This window comes from Cololabis saira, chromosome 2 (genome assembly GCF_033807715.1).
Source record: "Cololabis saira isolate AMF1-May2022 chromosome 2, fColSai1.1, whole genome shotgun sequence".
NCBI classification, from domain to species: Eukaryota; Metazoa; Chordata; class Actinopteri; order Beloniformes; family Belonidae; genus Cololabis; species Cololabis saira.
Window position 1 is genome coordinate 35,040,233 of NC_084588.1, and position 18,809 is coordinate 35,059,041.

At 38.2% G+C, this 18,809-nt stretch overlaps 1 protein-coding gene across 1 annotated transcript; it reads left to right on the top strand.

The window, feature by feature from the left end:
- The first annotated feature begins 5,732 nt into the window (after positions 1 to 5,732).
- Positions 5,733 to 18,236, top strand: cstf3 (cleavage stimulation factor, 3' pre-RNA, subunit 3). Its single transcript, XM_061744439.1, has 20 exons — positions 5,733 to 5,956; positions 7,680 to 7,784; positions 7,973 to 8,068; positions 11,714 to 11,746; positions 12,476 to 12,573; positions 12,658 to 12,724; positions 12,813 to 12,847; positions 12,936 to 13,062; positions 13,785 to 13,862; positions 13,975 to 14,137; positions 14,356 to 14,465; positions 14,588 to 14,704; positions 14,794 to 15,012; positions 15,102 to 15,204; positions 15,323 to 15,392; positions 15,485 to 15,680; positions 15,809 to 15,959; positions 17,255 to 17,349; positions 17,486 to 17,546; positions 17,677 to 18,236. Exons 1-20 carry the CDS (start codon positions 5,930 to 5,932, stop codon positions 17,874 to 17,876), a joined length of 2,151 nt encoding a protein of 716 aa, XP_061600423.1. The 5' UTR covers positions 5,733 to 5,929; the 3' UTR covers positions 17,877 to 18,236.
- Positions 18,237 to 18,809: the final 573 nt, after the last annotated feature.

Sequence of the window (18,809 nt, forward strand, 5' to 3'; positions counted from 1 at the left end):
GACTCAGGCGAATGTTTGTGGACTGACGGCATCGCCCAGACCGGAGCAATCGAGTGCAGAGCAGAAAGCCAATACAACCTCATAGGGGAGAGCATGTACAGGAAATCCAAAATCAGAACCAACACCAAACTGAGATGCAGAGGTATCAAAAGTATTCACATTCATTACTCAGGTAGAAGTATAGATACTAGAGTTTAAAAATACTCCTGTAGAAGTTGAAGTATCAACTCAAGTTTTTTACTCAAGTAAAAGTATAAAAGTACTGGTTTCAAAACTACTTAAAGTATAAAAGTAAAAGTAATGTAAGGGGGGGAAAAGCCATTAAGGACAAAAGCCATTGAAAATGAATGTATCTTAGTATAATGCAAATATATTAAAGAACCATGTGTGATGAGCATTAACGTGTGTTTCAGAGAGCAGAAGATATGATGACTAGTTGCCTATAAGTATTGTAATGGTGCAAAAAGTCAAACTTCAGAGGCATGTTATCATTTATCCTAACCTTTATTGGAATGTACATCCAAGTTTAGTTGAAGGAATCTGAGGGCAACGGATGTAAGAACAAAACTGGACAAGAACATCTGAAACAACCACAACCAAATTCACTCTATCCGGATGGCACAATTTAACTGGATAGTTTTTTTTAAAGGCTGAAATGAAATAGAGTAACGAGGCTGTTTTTAAAATGTAAGGAGTAAAAAGTACAGATAATTGCGTAAAAATGTAAGGAGTAAAAGTAAAAAGTCGTCTGAAAAATAATTACTCCAGTGAAGTATAGATAACCAAAATATCTACTTAAGTAAGGTAACAAAGTATTTGTACTTCGTTACTTGACACCTCTGACTACAGTTAGGGTCGCCACGCGTCTGTTCCGTAATTGGGAATTAAAAGTTGCGTTCCGTATTAAACCAATACACACACATTATGCTCTTATTTATGTCATAATATACAGATGAAGGTCGGAAAATTTGAATATATTGCAAAACTTCATTCGTATTAAATTCAACTTAAGGTTATGGTTATTATTTCCCACTACATGTAAAGTGAGATATTTCAAGCCTTTATTTGTTATAATTTTGGTGATTATGGCTCACAGTTTATGAAAAAAAAATAGAATATATTGTGAAATCAATAAACAATTCAATCATCAAAAGTATAACAAATAAAGGCCGTGCCGGCTTCACTGTTGGCTGCAGTACCCCCAACGACCGTCGTGGTGAAGGGTGGCGCTAGACAGTCTCATTTCTTAAAAGGAGCCTCAAGCTCCTTTAAAGCACTTTAAACTTTAAATCAAAGCGTTTCGTTTTTTCATATAAAATAAATACATTTCTATGCATTTTAGAAGTTTTGGGGATGTCCCTTTTTTTGGCGCCTGCACTGCTGAAATCGGGGTGTCCATTATTTCTATTTCTGAAAGGTGGCACCCCTAACTACAGTGGCAGCGGTGGATGTATGGAATAAGTTGGAGAGGGATTTGAATCAAGTAGAACCTTAACCTTATTTTTTTTTAAAACATTGAAAAGAAGATGATTTCTCTATACCAAAGTAATGAGTGGTGATGCTTACTATGTTTGATTTGAGTATTCATTTAATTGGTGATTTAATTTGATTATTCAAGGATGAAGGAAACATGTAGACTGCACCTTTTTTTTTCTTTCTTATTTTTTGAGGAATCTTTACAATGCACTTCATTACTTTCAATATTTTATTATGAAGTATTCACAAAATATTCATAATACATTCAGATCAAATAGCATATTTTGTAATCGAGTTTATTACATTAGTAATTACAAACGTTCGTCCACGTAATTTGTAACTAGTTCATTGGGGCGGCAGTAGCTCAGGTGGCAGAGCGGGTCGTCCAATGATCGGAAGGTCGGCGGTTCGAATCCCGCTCTGTCCCAGTTTGCTGTCGTAGTGTCCTTGGGCAAGACACCTTACCCACCTTGCCCCGTGTGAATGTGTATGAATGTTGGTGGTGGTCGGAGGGGCCGTTTGGCGCGATATGGCAGCCACGCTTCCGTCAGTCTGCCCCAGGGCAGCTGTGGCTACAAATTGTAGCTTACCACCACCAGTGAGGATGTGTATGAATGAATAATGATTTCTGTGAAGCGCTTTGGGTGCCTTGAAGGGTGCTATATAAATCCAAGTCATTATTATTATTATAACTTAATTCTAATAAAGTAATCTGTGCATTAAATCATGAGCATTTAAAAAGATATGCGGGATAAGAAATACAGGATTGCAATAGAAATAAATAAAGTATTTATCAAGACTGCACATTGTTGACATGGTGTCTTTAGCTCAGCAATAGAAAGTAGAACTTCCAAATGAATAGATGGGCAAATGTTTGGTCTTAATTTTACAGGTATAAGTCTAAATTGTTTAGCTTTTCTTTTTTGTCACTTATCAAAGGTGTGCAAAAATTAGCATAAAATTGTGGAGAATGTACATATTAGTCTCTGAAACTGGCTTCAACACATTTCTTTTGGATTGCTCTCTTTTCTAGCAACCCAGTTAGAGCAGCAGAGACTTCATAAAGAAGCGTGGTGCACCAACCTGAAGTCTGCTGCTCAGACAGCCCAGAGGCACCCAGCTGACAAAAAAGCTGCTCATAAGTCTCTGTTGTCTGAGAGACCAGCAGTAATCTAATCTACTAAAAGGCATTTGTCTTGTCAGCTCTCATCTGTCCTCACCCGAAGCAACAAACCAACAGGTCTGTTCAGCTGAAAAGCAGGCATGAACACCCCTAGTCTCATCTGATATATCATAAATAAAACAGCTGGTAAGGTAATAAAGAGGGAAAAATCATGAATAGAGTTGTATTGTAGGCTTATTGAACTCACCATGAAAGAAAACTAAAGGAGAAGGAAACATATTGCACACATGTTAATTCCAACAACGTAACAAATACCCTCCTCCTGACCAAACTAGGTTATTAATATCTCTAAATATAACACAACCTTTGCTCAGAAGTTGGATCAGCAAAGACTTGATCACATTACCAATAACATATATTTACTTAAGGATATATACTTAAAGATATATGATAGGTAAACATTTTTCATGGAAGGATGACTACAGTGACATTTTAAAGTGCAATTCACAGCTAGTGCTCTGTGATCCTTTGCTCTGGTCTGTCGAGACGCTGGACCTACACTCACAAGCGAGCGCAGAGGGCCAGTGTCTGGCTCCCCCTGCTGGCCGCAAGCACGAATAGCATCTTCAGTGCAAAACGAGCCTTTGTTGTGTTATGCTCCATATTTTGTCGAATTTTTTACTCAACGATAACAAAACACTGCAGAGTTTTACAGCACGGGGAGTTTATTGTTCATGACACAAGTCTTACTGGTAGGAATGACACTGTTAGAAATATCTGTAATTTGATAATGACCAGTGAAGGAGACGCCTACAGGCCAAAAATATACAACTGCTTTGCAGTTCCATATATCACATGAAAGCACACGATTTACATGCATTTCCATTAACATCCATCCATTCATCAATCAATTTTCCATACCTGCATGTACTTATTCAGGGTCGCGAGGATCTGCTGGAGACTATCTCAGCTCTCCTTGGGCACAATAGTGGACATTAGTAGGCTATTTGAAAATATGTGTTAAATTGGGTTAAATGGAAGGGAGAAAAGTGGTAGAGGTTGCATGATTTCTTTCGTAAATTGTAGATCCTCTGTTGCCTACAATGATTATGATGAATATTGTTGTAATCATTTGCCCCTTTTATATATAATCTTGATGTATGGTGAATGTATTTTTTTATGTCAAGCAAGCATGATTTCATTTCTCCATTCGCGTTTTTAGTTTATTTTACTTTCCGTTATTTTAATTTGTTGGTGACTGGTAAAATTGGCTTTCATTTTTGTTACTTTTATCCTTCAGTTGGTATAATTTTCTCACAGTATCATATCGGTCTCTTCTTATATAGGCCTGCTCACAGTAGTAACGGACAATAACAATATGATGTGCAACATCTCCCTTTATACACATCCTACTTGCTTTTGGGCACTGTTTCTCTTTCTTTCCCGTACTGCACTACTTTTATTTTCATTCCAATGTATATACCGTTTATATTTTGTAATCATTTTTTTTCTTTTTTCACCCTTTCGTTGCATGTGTGTGTTGTGTGTACTGTTACTGCACAAAGCGAATTTCCCCATTGAGGGAGGAATAAAGGACAATCTAATCTAATCCAATTTTGAATAGTTTACTTTTCTTTTGTGATTGTCTTATATAATGATACAACTCCAACTACTACTACTAATAATAATTCTAAACAGCACTCTTTATGGCGGCATTAAAGTTTGTGTATTTGGCATGAAATGGTGTCACGACTGGTGTGGTGAGGACCCAGATGAAGGAGAGCGAGAGGCAGGAGTTCAACAAAAAAGGGTTTATTTTACTAAAGCCAAAAAACAAAGCACTGCTTAGCAGGATCAAAAACACACGGAAACAGGGATCAAAAAAACTAGAGCAAAAAACTTGGCAGGACACATGGAGGAAAGCACAGTACGGAACCACAAGGCGCAAGGGAATGACAAGACCAGATATACACAGGGGATAACGAGACACAGGTGCAGACAGTCAGGGCAGATGGGACACAGGCGGGGCAAAACAGAAACAAACTGGGGGAAATGTCAACCACTGACAAATGGGGCCCATTGAGTATATTGTATAGTATAAGATAAGATAAGATAAGATATCCTTTATTTTCTCCCTCAGTGGGGAAACTTATTTTTGTTGTCAGCAGTACACTTAGCACACACATGCAGGGGAGGGGTAAAAATACTGAAAAGTCAGAAATAAAAAATATATAAAAAATACAAAAAATATATACAAAATATGTATAATCACAGAATATGAACAGTATATACAGTTGGTTGAAAGAAGAAACGGTGCAGAAGAAGCAGGTGGAGTGTTGTGAGGTAGACTGGCAGATTGGCAGATATTGCACATGTTATATTATTGCACATCTTATTGTCATATTTGTCCACTGGCTACTGAGAGCAGGCCTGGTTATACAGTCTGATGGCAGCGGGGAGATATATTTATATATATTATATATTTGTATAGTTTACTTTTCTTTTGTGATTGTCTGATATAATGATACAACTCCTCCTCCTCCTGAATATGAATATATGAATAATAAAAATGTTAATGATAATAATAATTATAATAGCCTAATAGTAATAATAATAATAATAATAATGCAACTTATTCTACTACTAAAATTAATAATATCACTTTTGCCTTATACTGTGTATCAAATTTTGTGTCTAAGATAACATCTTAGAAACACCATATATTGGCATGAAATGGGGCCCATTGAGTATATTGTATAGTATATTTGTATAGTTTACTTTTCTTTTGTGATTGTCTGATATGATGATACAACTCCTCCTCCTGAATATGAATATATGAATAATAAAAATGTTAATGATAATAATAATTATAATAATAGTGGTAGTAATAATAATAATAATAATAATAATGCAGCTCCTTCTACTACTAAAAGTAATAACATCACTTTGCCTTATACTGTGTATCAAATTTTGTGTCTAAGATAATATTTTAGAAACACTATATATCATATGGTAAATTTAGGATCAAACTCAATCCCCTAACGACTGACTGCATAGGTTAATTTAGTTTATTTTCACGGTTTTATTGTGAAAGCGCCCCGGCGGCCGGAAGTGTTATTGTTGTTCCCGGGCGGAGCGGAACACCGCGCCATCGCCATTTTCTGCATCGGCGAGGCGAACCGTAGCGTGATTTAGTGCTCGAGGGCAACGCGTTCGCTATTGTTAAGCGATGCCGGTTACATGGTCGTTTTATGAAGATTTGCCATCTCCGCATTAATCGGCCGTTAAAGCAGCGAACAGCGCATTATTCCCGCAGATCGTCGTCCAGCCATGTCGACGGAGGCAGCAGCCGACCAGGTAGCTACAGCACTTATTCAAACAGGACAGCCAGATAGCTGCACGGAGCCCGGTCATTTTAACACACTCGGTCCATCCAAGTGTTTCATGTTTTTGTGATTAGTATAAACTGGCCTTGGCCGTGGTATTTGTACATGCTCGGGGTGTTTGCACGCCTTATTTATGCCAACAAGGCGAAGCTAAGTGTTAACTCCTGAGCTAACTTTAGATCACGTGTCCGCAGCAGACTATTAACCAGCCAGTGGGCGCTAGGAACTGCTTTTTTATCCTTAATCTGCTGGTTTGTACTCAGTTTTACCAGCTTGAATAGGGTCAGTAGCTAGTTAGGAGAAACAGAGTTCTGTTTTGCTTGTTTTTAAATACTTGTGGTCGTTATTGCACTGCAAACACTCAAAATCTTACCAGGAATATTTGTCTTATTTCTAGTTAAAATGTCTAATTTTTAGTCAAAAAACTCTTAAAACAAGTCATTACCAGAAAAATAACTTATTTGACCATTTTCACCTGTTTCAAGTAAATTTTCACTAGAAATAAGTAGAAAAATCTGCCAGTGGGACAAGATTTATCTTCTCATTACAAGCAAAGAAAAATCTTGTTCCACTGGCAGATTTTTCTACTTATTTTAAGTGAAAATCTACTTGAAACGGGTGAAAATTGTTGTTTTTTCCAGTGATGAGTCTTGTTTTAAGTGTAATGATATTTTGTTTGACTAAAAATTAGACATTTTAACTAGAAATAAGGCAAGTTTATTTATATAGCACAATTCAACAGAAGGTAATTCAAAGTGCTTTACATTGACATTAAAAGCGACAAGACATAATTAGACAGTGAATAACAAATAAGATGATAAGAAAAGAAGTAAAATAATAAAAAGCACAAGCTGTTAAAAATAAGGGCAGTAAAGTCCAGCAGGTAAGTATTTAATTTAAGAGTACGCTTCTGTAAACGGTAATGTTTTTAGTCCTGATTTGAAGGAGCTGACAGTTGGAGCAGACCTCAGGTCTACAGGAAATAAGTAGAAAAATCTGCCAGTGGGACAAGATTTATCTTCTCATTACAAGCAAAAAAAAAATCTTGTTCCCCTGGCAGATTTTTCTACTTATTTTAAGTGAAAATCTACTTGAAACAGGTGAAAATAGTTGTTTTTTTCCAGTGATGAGTCTTGTTTTAAGTGTAATGAGATTTTTTTGACTAAAAATGAGACATTTTAACTAGAAATAAGGCAAGGCAAGTTTATTTATAAAGCACAATTCAACACAAGGTAATTCAAGTGCTTTACATTGACATTAAAAGCGGCAAGACATAATTAGACAGTAAATAACAAATAAGATTGAATAAAATTATGAATAAGATGATAAGAAAAGAAGTAAAATAATAAAAAGCACAAGCTGTTAAAAATAAGTGCAGTATTAAAGCAGCAAGACACACTTAAACAGTAAATAACAAATAAAACGATCAGAAAAGAGGTAACAACAAGTTGTTTAAAAGTAAGGACAGTAGAGTTCAGCAGGTAAGTATTTAATTTAAGAGTACGCTTCATAATAAGACAAATATTCTTGTTAAGATTTTGAGTTTTTGCAGTGTGGGTCAGGACTGTTATGGGTTTCTCTTTGAATGCTATCCATAAAAGTGTTGACATGTGGAAAAATAACGCCTTGACATCAATTGAAGCCCTTTCTGTTCCCTAACCATGCTGTCTGCACATTTGTGTTTTGTCTTGTAGGCGGCGGCAGAATATATCCCCGAGAAGGTGAAGAAGGCAGAGAAGAAGTTGGAAGAAAATCCATATGACCTTGACGCTTGGAGCATTCTGATTCGAGAAGCACAGGTTTAGTGACACAGAGTTGTATTCCTGGGGTTAAGGAAACTGGGAATGGGAAGGAGGGTGGGGTCATGGGCTTAACACTGGTTAACATGCCAAACTCTATAAAGAGCTTTTCCATCACCACGTTATTGATAAGTATGCCACTTGATGTGTGAAGTAATGTGAACTGTAAATGCGTTCTCCTCCTTTAGAACCAACCCATAGATAAAGCGAGGAAGACCTATGAGCGACTTGTGTCGCAGTTTCCGAGTTCTGGCAGATTCTGGAAGCTATTCATTGAAGCTGAGGTTAATATTTTTTTTTTTCTTCAGTGTGCATGATTGGGATTTATTCTAACTTGATCAACAATGTGATTTTCACACAACCAAAATGTCTTACTTAAATGAAGTTTAAAGTCACAATTCTTCCGCCCTACTCTGTAAAGCATTCTCTGCCATCATATTGGAAAACAGTTGTCCAACCGTACTGATCTGTGCATAATTTAAATAATGAAAGACCTGGATTAAACATTGATGGGAGAATGATATAAATCAGATTCTTTTGAGGTTTTATCAGAGTTTGGAAAGAATTGTGACTTCAAATACTTAGGGGAAATCACTTCTAACCATTTCTTTTTTTTTATTCTTTATTTTTAACATAATTTCTTATGTTCCCAGGATTCAAATATATACATATATATGCGCCATATTTCAATGGGGTAAAATGCATTTGTTGCATGTTTGGTCTGCAACAATATTAAAACTATTTTAATAGTATTGGAGTGCATTAGCCTTTTATTCACTTGTTGTGTCAATTTATTGCCTCCTGTGTCATTTCTTTTGGGTGATATCTATAAAGAAAAATCCTAATTGTGTGGCCCGTTCTTTCCTTGAGACTTGTCTCCCTATTCCTCTTCAATACATGACTGGTGCCCCCCATTTCCTTTGCTGCCATCGACAGACTTTGCTCTCAAGCTATTGACCAGGTGATTCAATTTCCCTGCGAGTTTTTCTCTATGCTATCTGAAGTTAGTTTTCTGAGGCCATATGTGCCAACAGATATCTGCAATTGGTATTACACACATTGTTTGCCAATGTTAATACTGGGATATCAGAGCATTTAAGTTTAGCTCTTATTTAAAAGGGGATAGTGTGTTTGGGTTCTTTCCCTAGATGAGGCTTCCCTGTCCCAACATTTCCCCCCTCATATCTTAAGCGTAGTTCTTCACCCACTGAAATCGCAGAATCCCACATTCTTCATTCAGGCCTTCCAGAAGCAGTCCTAGGTAAACTTCTCTAGTTGCCATAGCAAGATAAAGCTTTATCAAATTCTTCACTAAAATCACATTCAACAGTGTTGACAGTAGCCCACATTATACAATCACTATTAGTGCTATAGCTGTAATTTGAACACCATAAGAAAATGCAGCAGATAGAGCAACATCTGAACAGACGGATTGATAGAAGTATTTAGTACTGTGATTAGTTTGAAGCCAGCCAGCCATGAATTTGAAAATAATGGATTGTTCTACTAACACAGGACAGGTTTTGTTTGCTTTAAATGAACCAAGGACATTTGAAAAGAAAGAAAATAAGTACAATTCCACTGGTTCGTTTAATGTAAACAAAACCGTTATGACACACACACAAAAGTGGGGGCGGGCTATGAGAGTGAGCTGTGTTTTGTGCCAGGCTGTGTGATTAACCACATTGTCCCTCAGTTTACACTGCACATTTTCAAGTTCCCTTGAATTAATCTTGAAGTTAATTTCAGTTTCCCCAAAGTTTTGACATATTTCCACTTTATTTAGCTTTATTTTCAGCGATCCCCCTTCTAGAAGTCCAGTGTTGGATGTTAGTATTATTTTTACTTTTAAAACCTTTTTTTTCCCTTTTTTTTTTTTTTTTTAAACTTTCTAAAATTATAGTTGTTATAAAATAGAAAAAAGTATAAATACTTCAAGCTCTGACAATCCAAAGATAGTACACAGTCCAATTTTTTATTTATTTATTTTTTTGTGGATAAAACAACTCATTCATAGTAAAGACACTCCTCTCTGGTAAGTATGTATGACAGCATGCAGACTCGGCTTTATTTATTTTAGAAGTCTCCAGACTTAAAGAACCCAAACTGATGTGAAACCCCAATAGTTTTTTTCTTTCCCTTGAAGTTTTATTAAATAACTTGAGTGAAACTCCTTTTCTCAGAAAATTTAGCATAAACTTTTGACAGATGTTTTATCAGCAGACAAATCTTTTTTCCTTTTTTTGTTGTATATTTTTGGTTTCCTCTCACACTTTGAGTCCATTTATAGGGTGTTTATCTCAGGGTTACCACACCCGCACGCAGTGCATTTCCTAAAATAGGAAATTGAGGATGACAGCATGCCCCCTACTGAAGATTACCAGCACATGTTGGCAAAAATAGACTGGTGTGAAAGAATTATAATTGGCTTTATAGCATTGGAAAAACAGGTTGGGTTTGTAACAGGGTTAGAAGAAGCATGTTGAAGCAAGGTTATCCCACTTTTTGGGACCTTTTTTCCCGCATGAATAGAGTTGTACTTTTAAAGCAAACAAAAAAAAAAAGTTTTTGTAAGAAATACATTTTAGTACACAAACCACAAGTTCCCTTCCCACCAAAACAGTTTCATATTCCTCTTACATGGCATGTCCCTAAACCAGGAGTCAGGTTGCATCGGCTGTGTGTGTTCACGGCTGAGTTCAGGGGTTACTGCACCTTCATGTTTAATCACAAGGAAGGTGTAGAAGGTGAACCTGGGGGAATTGGAATAATCTGTTGTAAAGAAGTTTGACTTTTTTTTTTATCTTAAAAACTAGCTCGGAAAGGGAAACCTTTACTGTAGTAGTTGTGTATATTTTTCTAATGGATGGTTTGAAAATCTGTTTATTTGCTATTTTGTTGTGGAGGCTTCAAAGTAGCTTGATAAAGTGCTTAACAGATACATACAAGTAGATGGTAGTAGTAGTGCTTTTTTTGAATACCTAGAAATGTGCTTTAGCCTACTGTATAATTGAAAAATATTTCATTAAACCACTCAACATTCAGTCTCAAGTTTGTTTCCTTATTCGATACAAAATGTTTTGAAGATTATCTTTTCAGAATGTATAGTTTTTATTTTAATGAAAACAACCTACCCAAAGATTCTAGATGTGGTAGACACTTCTAAGAAGGGAAAAATGTTAATTTCTGAAATTCTTGTTTTCATGTTTGTGGACATTTTTGGAAAAGTTAGAAGACATAACTTTTGATATTGATTCGATATTCTTATGTAATAAACAGAACCTTTCGTTACCCTTTTGTATTGACTAATTTAAAGAAAGATGGGGTCTTTTTAAGGAGCTAAATCGACTAAAGTGTAGTTGGCTTGAAGGCCGGAGTGTAAACGGGTTCGGAGTGGCTGCATTCACAGCAGTTCTATTGTGTTTCTGTCATCATGCAGCAGGAGGCGGCTTGTGCAGTGCATGTTGATCATTTTGGTCTTTTAAGTGACACTTGGCGGGATAATAGATTTCTCTGTTAACTAGCAAAGGAGAAAAAAACCACTCTGTACTTTACTGACATGGTTGGCACATCGCAGGGATAACATCTTTCTGCTGGAGGAGCTGAGGCTCATCCGCATTAGCTCCTTCACACAGCGCTGCCTCAGTATTTACCCAGAGCTTTGCTCATAGTGGCCTGTAGTATCAAATTCTGTTTCAGTTTTACAATGTCTTTTCACTAGTTTTTGTTGAAATTCTTCACTATGTGGCGCAAATGCAAAGAAAATAAACCCCTTTTCTAAAAGTAATTTGTCATTCTTGTGTGAATTTCACTCTGTTGATCTTGGAGGACCTGTGTGTGTTTGAGTGGTTGAACTTGCATGTTTCCTTGAAGGCGTAATAACATAAGAAGCACTTGAATTAACACTGCATTTACACTCTTATTTGCAGATCAAGGCAAAAAACTATGACAAGGTAGAAAAGGTAAGTGTCCATCATGTTCATGTCTGCTGCTGATGGTTTATTTTGACGTGTCATTTGATTGTAGTTGCTCAGTGTTGTATGATTCCTGTTGATGAAGGGCCAGCAAACTGCTGATTCTCTCATCTACTGACTATTTTATATTTTTTGTGGTTTACACTTCTATTGCTTTAATGTGCCTTTGAAAAATAAATGTATTTTATTACATGACTTGCTGGTACCTCTTTTGTTTTGGATTATGTAATAATTATTTAACCATATGGGGCATATTGAAGTGTTTGTGCTATTTGAATGATGCATCAGATGGTTGTATCACCCTGCCTTTTTTTCCCTCTTGATTTAAAATAAAATCTGAAAAAGTATCTTAAAATGTCTATATATTTTTTTCCTGAATATTACTTAAAAGCATCAGAATAGGTGTCCTTTAACCCTTAAACTTGCCAAGTGAAGTAAATGCTGCTTCAGAAGCCCGTCTAATGAAGCAGAGCTGAAGAGCACTGTACATGTGACACATACACACTGCAATCCAGTCAAATCTGACTACGGAGCTGCAATAAATCCCACATTACTAGCTTTTTTCTTTGTTCGGTTGATAATCCTGCCACATGGGGTAAACCGCCAGCAATATTCTTCCTCTTTAACCGGTTAAAACTTAATAATCCATGCTATCTTGTATGAAGTTTAACAGATGTGTTTCTAAGTTATATTTATAACATTTTCTTGCCCATGTAGTTGTTTCAAAGATGCCTAATGAAAGTGTTGCATATCGACCTGTGGAAATGCTACCTCTCATACGTTCGAGAGACCAAAGGAAAACTTCCCAGCTATAAGTAAGGTGTCCTATATTGTGAGCTCCAGTGTGTTGATCGACTGTCCTGCTGTAAACTTACCTGCATTACCTTCCTTATCCTCAGAGAGAAGATGGCCCAGGCGTATGATTTTGCCCTTGATAAGATTGGGATGGAGATTATGTCTTATCAGGTACGCAGATCTGTACTTTAACTAGTACTCGTGCATATGAATGTATGTTAAATGCTGTCACCTAACTTCATATTCATTCCTCTCTCAGATTTGGGTTGATTATATCAATTTCCTAAAAGGAGTGTAAGTGTTTTTTTTCTGAGGTCATATCAGACTTTCCAATGGGTTTCAGCAGCTCAGATATTGACATGTTTGTTTTGTGTTTTATCAGTGAGGCTGTGGGCTCATATGCTGAGAACCAACGAATCACTGCTGTCCGACGGGTGTATCAGAGAGGCTGCGTGAACCCCATGATCAACATCGAACAGCTGTGGAGAGATTATAGCAAATACGAAGAGGCGAGTGAATGTACATGGTTCAGTTTATACTCACAGCGGTGCTTAAAGGTTCATTGTTTACATCCGAGGACCAATATAGCTTTAAAATATCAAGTTTTACAAAAGCGTTAAAAGTTTGATGAAAGACTCCAGTTGCAAAGAAAGAAGTTGCTGCCTGCATTTCTGTGGTTTCCTGCACATCACATGAAAAGGTCAGACGGCTGTTGGAAAAAACGTTTTGTTTATAGATGGAGAAAAACACTTTTTGCTTTAACCAAAAACCTCCTGCTTGAAAACAATGAAAACAGCGTTCCAGCATAAGAACCTTTGTCATGATAGTGGCAACATGGTTTGCACAATCCCAAATTATACCAGCAAATTATAAATAAAAACGTCAGTGTTTGTACTGATTCTCAACACAAAGCTGACAATGCAAAATATAATGACACACGCACGTCATTTTATCAAAAAGTAGTTGGGAACGATCAAGACTAATGGCATTTTTAAGAAAACGTAGAGCGGACAGTTTATGTTTTGCCTTATTTATTTATTTGATTTCTCTATCTGCTTTTACTGCTTGTGTGAAAATTATACATGGTTTCAGAAAACAATAATGCAAAAGGTTAAGAAAAAGGTTTTTCAAGAAACCAAAGTACCACTGGATGTTTGCACACTTAGTTTTAGCTATTGAAAGGTGACGGTTCAGATGACAGCCAGGACTGACTTGTCTGTTTTATGAACAGGGAATAAATGTGCACCTGGCTAAAAAGATGATTGAGGACCGAAGTCGGGACTACATGAACGCCAGGAGGGTGGCGAAGGTGAGACATAAAAAAATATGCACATAGGTTTTTTTAATTATTTCTATTTTTATACATTTCTGTAAGGGCTGTCTTTGTCAACTAATGAAGGTGTTTGGTTTGCACAACGCAGGAGTATGAGACGGTGATGAAGGGGCTCGACAGAAACGCACCCTCGGTGCCGCCACAGAACTCTCCTCAGGAGGCTCAGCAGGTGGAGATGTGGAAGAAATACATCCAGTGGGAGAAGAGCAACCCGCTGCGGACAGAAGACCAGACTCTCATCACAAAGAGGGGTAACTGAGAAGTTTTATAAGATTATGATCATCAGCCATTTTTGTCCTTTTTATTTTATTAAACATGAATCAACAAATGTAACGTACATCAATATAACTCCCCTGTTAGAAATATAACCACTAGAGGGCGTAAAATGCCTATTTTTTTCCCAAACTTGGTGATGGACTGCATGAAGACAAGATTATGTTGTCATTTGATGTTTGCTTGTGTGTTGCAGTGATGTTTGCCTATGAGCAGTGCCTGCTGGTGCTGGGCCATCATCCCGACATCTGGTACGAGGCAGCACAGTATTTGGAGCAGTCCAGTAAACTGCTGGCAGAGAAAGGGGTAGGAGATCAGAATTTTAGTCTCAAGTTTAAAGTGACATTGGCTAAAAAAGCTGAATATTTGTCAGAAAGGTGTTGCATCAGGTAAAACCGTCCCTTAATTTTACCCCCCCTTTCTCTCAGGACATGAATAACTCAAAGCTGTTCAGTGATGAGGCAGCAAACATCTACGAACGTGCCATCGGGACTCTTCTAAAGAAGAACATGCTTCTCTACTTTGCATTTGCTGACTATGAAGAGGCAAGTCTGAAGAGAAATATTCGTAACAAACAAACCAAGACGGCGGGATACAGTGGGGCTTATCAAAATGTTTCTTCTGCCGCCCTCAGAGTCGCATGAAGTACGAGAAAGTCCACAGCATCTATAATAAACTGGTGGCCATTGAGGACATTGACCCCACGTTGGTCTACATCCAGTACATGAAGTTTGCCAGGAGGGCGGAGGGCATCAAATCAGGTCGCACCATCTTCAAAAAGGCCCGAGAGGATGCTCGCACGCGTCACCATGTGTACGTGTCGGCAGCGCTGATGGAATATTACTGCAGCAAAGTGAGTCACCTGTTTGGTGTGTCTGCTGAAATGGAGCACAACAATCCAACTCACTTCTTAAAATCTTGTTTCGTTTTTTTCCTCCACAGGATAAATCTGTGGCCTTTAAGATTTTTGAGCTTGGTTTGAAGAAATATGGAGACATTCCAGAGTACATACTTGCATACATTGATTACCTCTCACACCTTAACGGTATGTAACCGTGGTATTCACACCTGTTTTTCCCTTTTATCACATCTTTTGCTTTTGAAAAGTGATGTATAACCTATAAGCCTGTTTTTTGTTCTTCCCTTACCGTGTCTCTCCTCAGAGGATAACAACACTAGGGTTTTGTTTGAGCGTGTCCTCACCTCAGGAAGCTTATCAGCTGAAAAATCAGGGTACGGTGTAGCATTGGTTGACTTTTCTCTGTGCATCAGCATGGAAATGTATGATGAGGCTTGTTAACTTCGATGCATCTTTTGTCTCTCAGTGAGATCTGGTCTCGGTTCTTGGCCTTTGAGAGCAACATTGGAGACCTGGCCAGTATCCTGAAGGTAGAGCGCCGGCGCTTCACCGCCTTTAAAGACGAATACGAGGGCAAAGAAACAGCTCTGCTTGTAGATAGATACAAGTTCATGGACCTGTATCCCTGCTCGGGCAGCGAACTCAAGGCTCTTGGATACAAGGTTTTTTCCCCCACCTTTACTTTAATGGACAAAAACGGAAGTTCTTGCTGCCATAGAAAGTTAGACTGATCAACGGTTTTCTGCTGCTGTGAGCTGATGTTTGACCTCTTTCTGCTGCCTGTTTGCAGGATGTATCTCGTGCCAAATTTGCAGCACTTCTACAGGAGACGGTGGTTGCTCCCTCTGTGCCTACACTCAAGGACGAAGTGGACCGTAAGCCTGAGTACCCCAAGCCAGACACCAATCAGATGATCCCCTTTCAGCCACGTCACCTCGCACGTACGTAAAGTTTCTACACCAAAGTCTCTTCTCTAATTCAGTGACATCCCTCATATAAAATACATCTTTGTACGTTGCATCACTTTTGCAAGCATGCTAATTTCCCCTTGTGGGACATATAAAGGCTTTTCTATTCTATTCTATTGAATAATAATAATAATGACTTGGATTTATATAGCGCCCTTCTAGGCACCCAGAGCGCTTTACATAAATCATTATTCATTCATACACATCCTCACCAGTGGTGGTAAGCTACATTTGTAGCCACAGCTGCCCTGGGGCAGACTGACAGAAGCGTGGCTGCCATATCGCACCTAACGGCCCCTCCGACCACCACCAACATTCATAAACATTCACACGCATTCACACGGGGCAAGGTGGGTAAGGTGTCTTGCCCAAGGACACTACGACAGCAAACTGGGACAGAGCGGGATTCGAACCGCCGACCTTCCAATCATTGGACGACCCGCTCTACCACCTGAGCTACTGCCGCCCCGGCAATATTCTATTCTATTCTATTCTATTCTACTACCGGTGCGTCCGAAATGCCATACTAAACATTATATACTAAAAAGTACACTTAAGTTCGGCACACTTTTAGATCAAGGTCTTTTTTATTTTTCAAATATAATAAACAAAGGGGATACAATTGACACAGGAGACAGTCAAAACTAGTTCGTGTACATTCAAACAGAACATCCCCATGCCCCCCACCCACATGTACTGGACCTCAGCAAATTTCAATGCGTTCAGACATCAACACATAAAAAAAAACAAAAAACGGGTACATATATACAAGAAGTTCGGCACACTTTTGAGTAAATATCAGCAGTATGCATTAATTTGGACGTACTACTCAGAGCGCACATGTCACTTCCTGCCGTTGGGAGGAAGTGACATGTCACAGCAGCAATAGCAGCACCGCTCCGCTATTTCCCTTTTATCTTGGCCGAAACAAGATGACATTATATAATATTATTATATACGAATATTATAACATTAATATTATATAATAATATTATTATACTTATGACATATATGTATCACTTAGCAACCAAACGCCGCTGCATTGCATTGTGGGAAGTTTCTGCTCAGCTAGTGTCCATCAATCCACACTAATAAATTCCTCCGGAATGAGTATGGATAGTGCATACTATTGAGTATTTACTAATGTTTCGGACGCACTAAAAAATCTCACATACTGTTTTTGCATACTCATTAGGGTGGAAGTATGCAATTTCTTAATGCATGAAGCGATTTATTGTTGACGTTGCCTCTCTCCTCTCCTCCTGCAGCTCCAGGGCTGCACCCTGTCCCTGGCGGAGTCTTCCCAGTCCCCCCAGCTGCTGTTGTCCTAATGAAGCTGCTCCCTCCGCCTACGTGCTTTACTGTGAGTGGCCGCAGCAGCCTAATGCTATCAAGCTTGTGTACAATATACTGCCATTGAATTAAAGACACGAGCAGCAGGGCTTTTTGGTTTTTTTCTTGCTTGGATTTACAAGGCCTGTGACTGTTTCTCGCTGCAGGGCCCCTTTGTTCAAGTGGATGAGCTCATGGAAAATTTCAGGAGATGCACACTTCCTGAAAGTATGTTCATTTTGAGAGTACTTTAGATGGATCTATACCATTTGTACGCATGTGGCAGCTATGCTTCTGAAACCTCTGTCAGCCTATGCCGTTAAACCGGTCACTAATGCAATATTTGTCTTCTGTGAAGCTGTCGATGCTGCTGTCGAGCTCATCACTGGCAGGCAGCCCGACGCCGGCGGAGAGGGCAACGGAGCTATGGAGAACCACACAGTCGCCAAGTCCCTGAAAAGGCCTAACGCCGATTCGGACGAGGAGGACGACAAGGGGGCCGTGGCCCCGCCCATTCACGACATCTACCGCGCACGGCAACAGAAGAGGATTCGATAAACTAGAACACAGTGAACCTTGAAGAATGTAATCTTAACAGGAGGATATACAGATAAACGCATACATCTGCTGATCTATGTACAGACGTATCTCACACATACAAACACGCATACAGTATGCACATCTGAGTGTTTCTGTGGCTTTTGTTTTGTCAACAGTTTTCCTTTTTTAAAGTTGGCCCTTATACTGTATAAAATTTTTAATTCAGTGTTGATCTTGTCACACAGCTCAGTTTTGGCCTTGTTATGTTCGAGGGACGGCAAAGTGAAAGCAAGCTTCCTTTCTTCCTTTTTTTTTTTTTTTTTTTTTAGATAACTGGAGGAAACAGTTCCTGTCAATAAAAGTGGAAAAGAATTTCAATTATAGTTGCTTTTTTTGTGGTTTTTACTTTCAATCACATTTTTTTTTTAATTCGTCTGAGGCCTCACTGTCGCGTCTAGATCTTAAGGACTGTATTTGATCGCATTTCTGTGATTTAGTTGCAGAGTATAAAATCACCAGCATCGTTTGACGTTGACATTCAGCCGCTGACTCAAAAGTCTGTGGATTTCTCTTGCAATAATCCTTTTTTTATTCTCACTGGGAGACAGTTGAGTTTTACATTTGTTCCCTGTATTTTCATTTTAGCTATTTTGAATTTAACAGTTAACATGACAACAGCAGCATTAGTTGTCGTAATCATTTCTTCTGTTGGGATAAACTCAACAGAATAAATGAACACACACAAAGGTTTAAGTCATATTGTCTTCAATTTCTCATCAGTTTTTAAGTTTGTAAAGAACAGCTTTAATGTTACATCATTATGTCAGTGTTGAATGGGGAAAATGAAGAACCTGAAGTCTTTTTTTTGTGGGTATATTTGATACCTTGTGTGTGATAAATGTTTACACGTATCTCTCATCAGTGCCTGCTGTAGTTTCAAGTAACTGATGA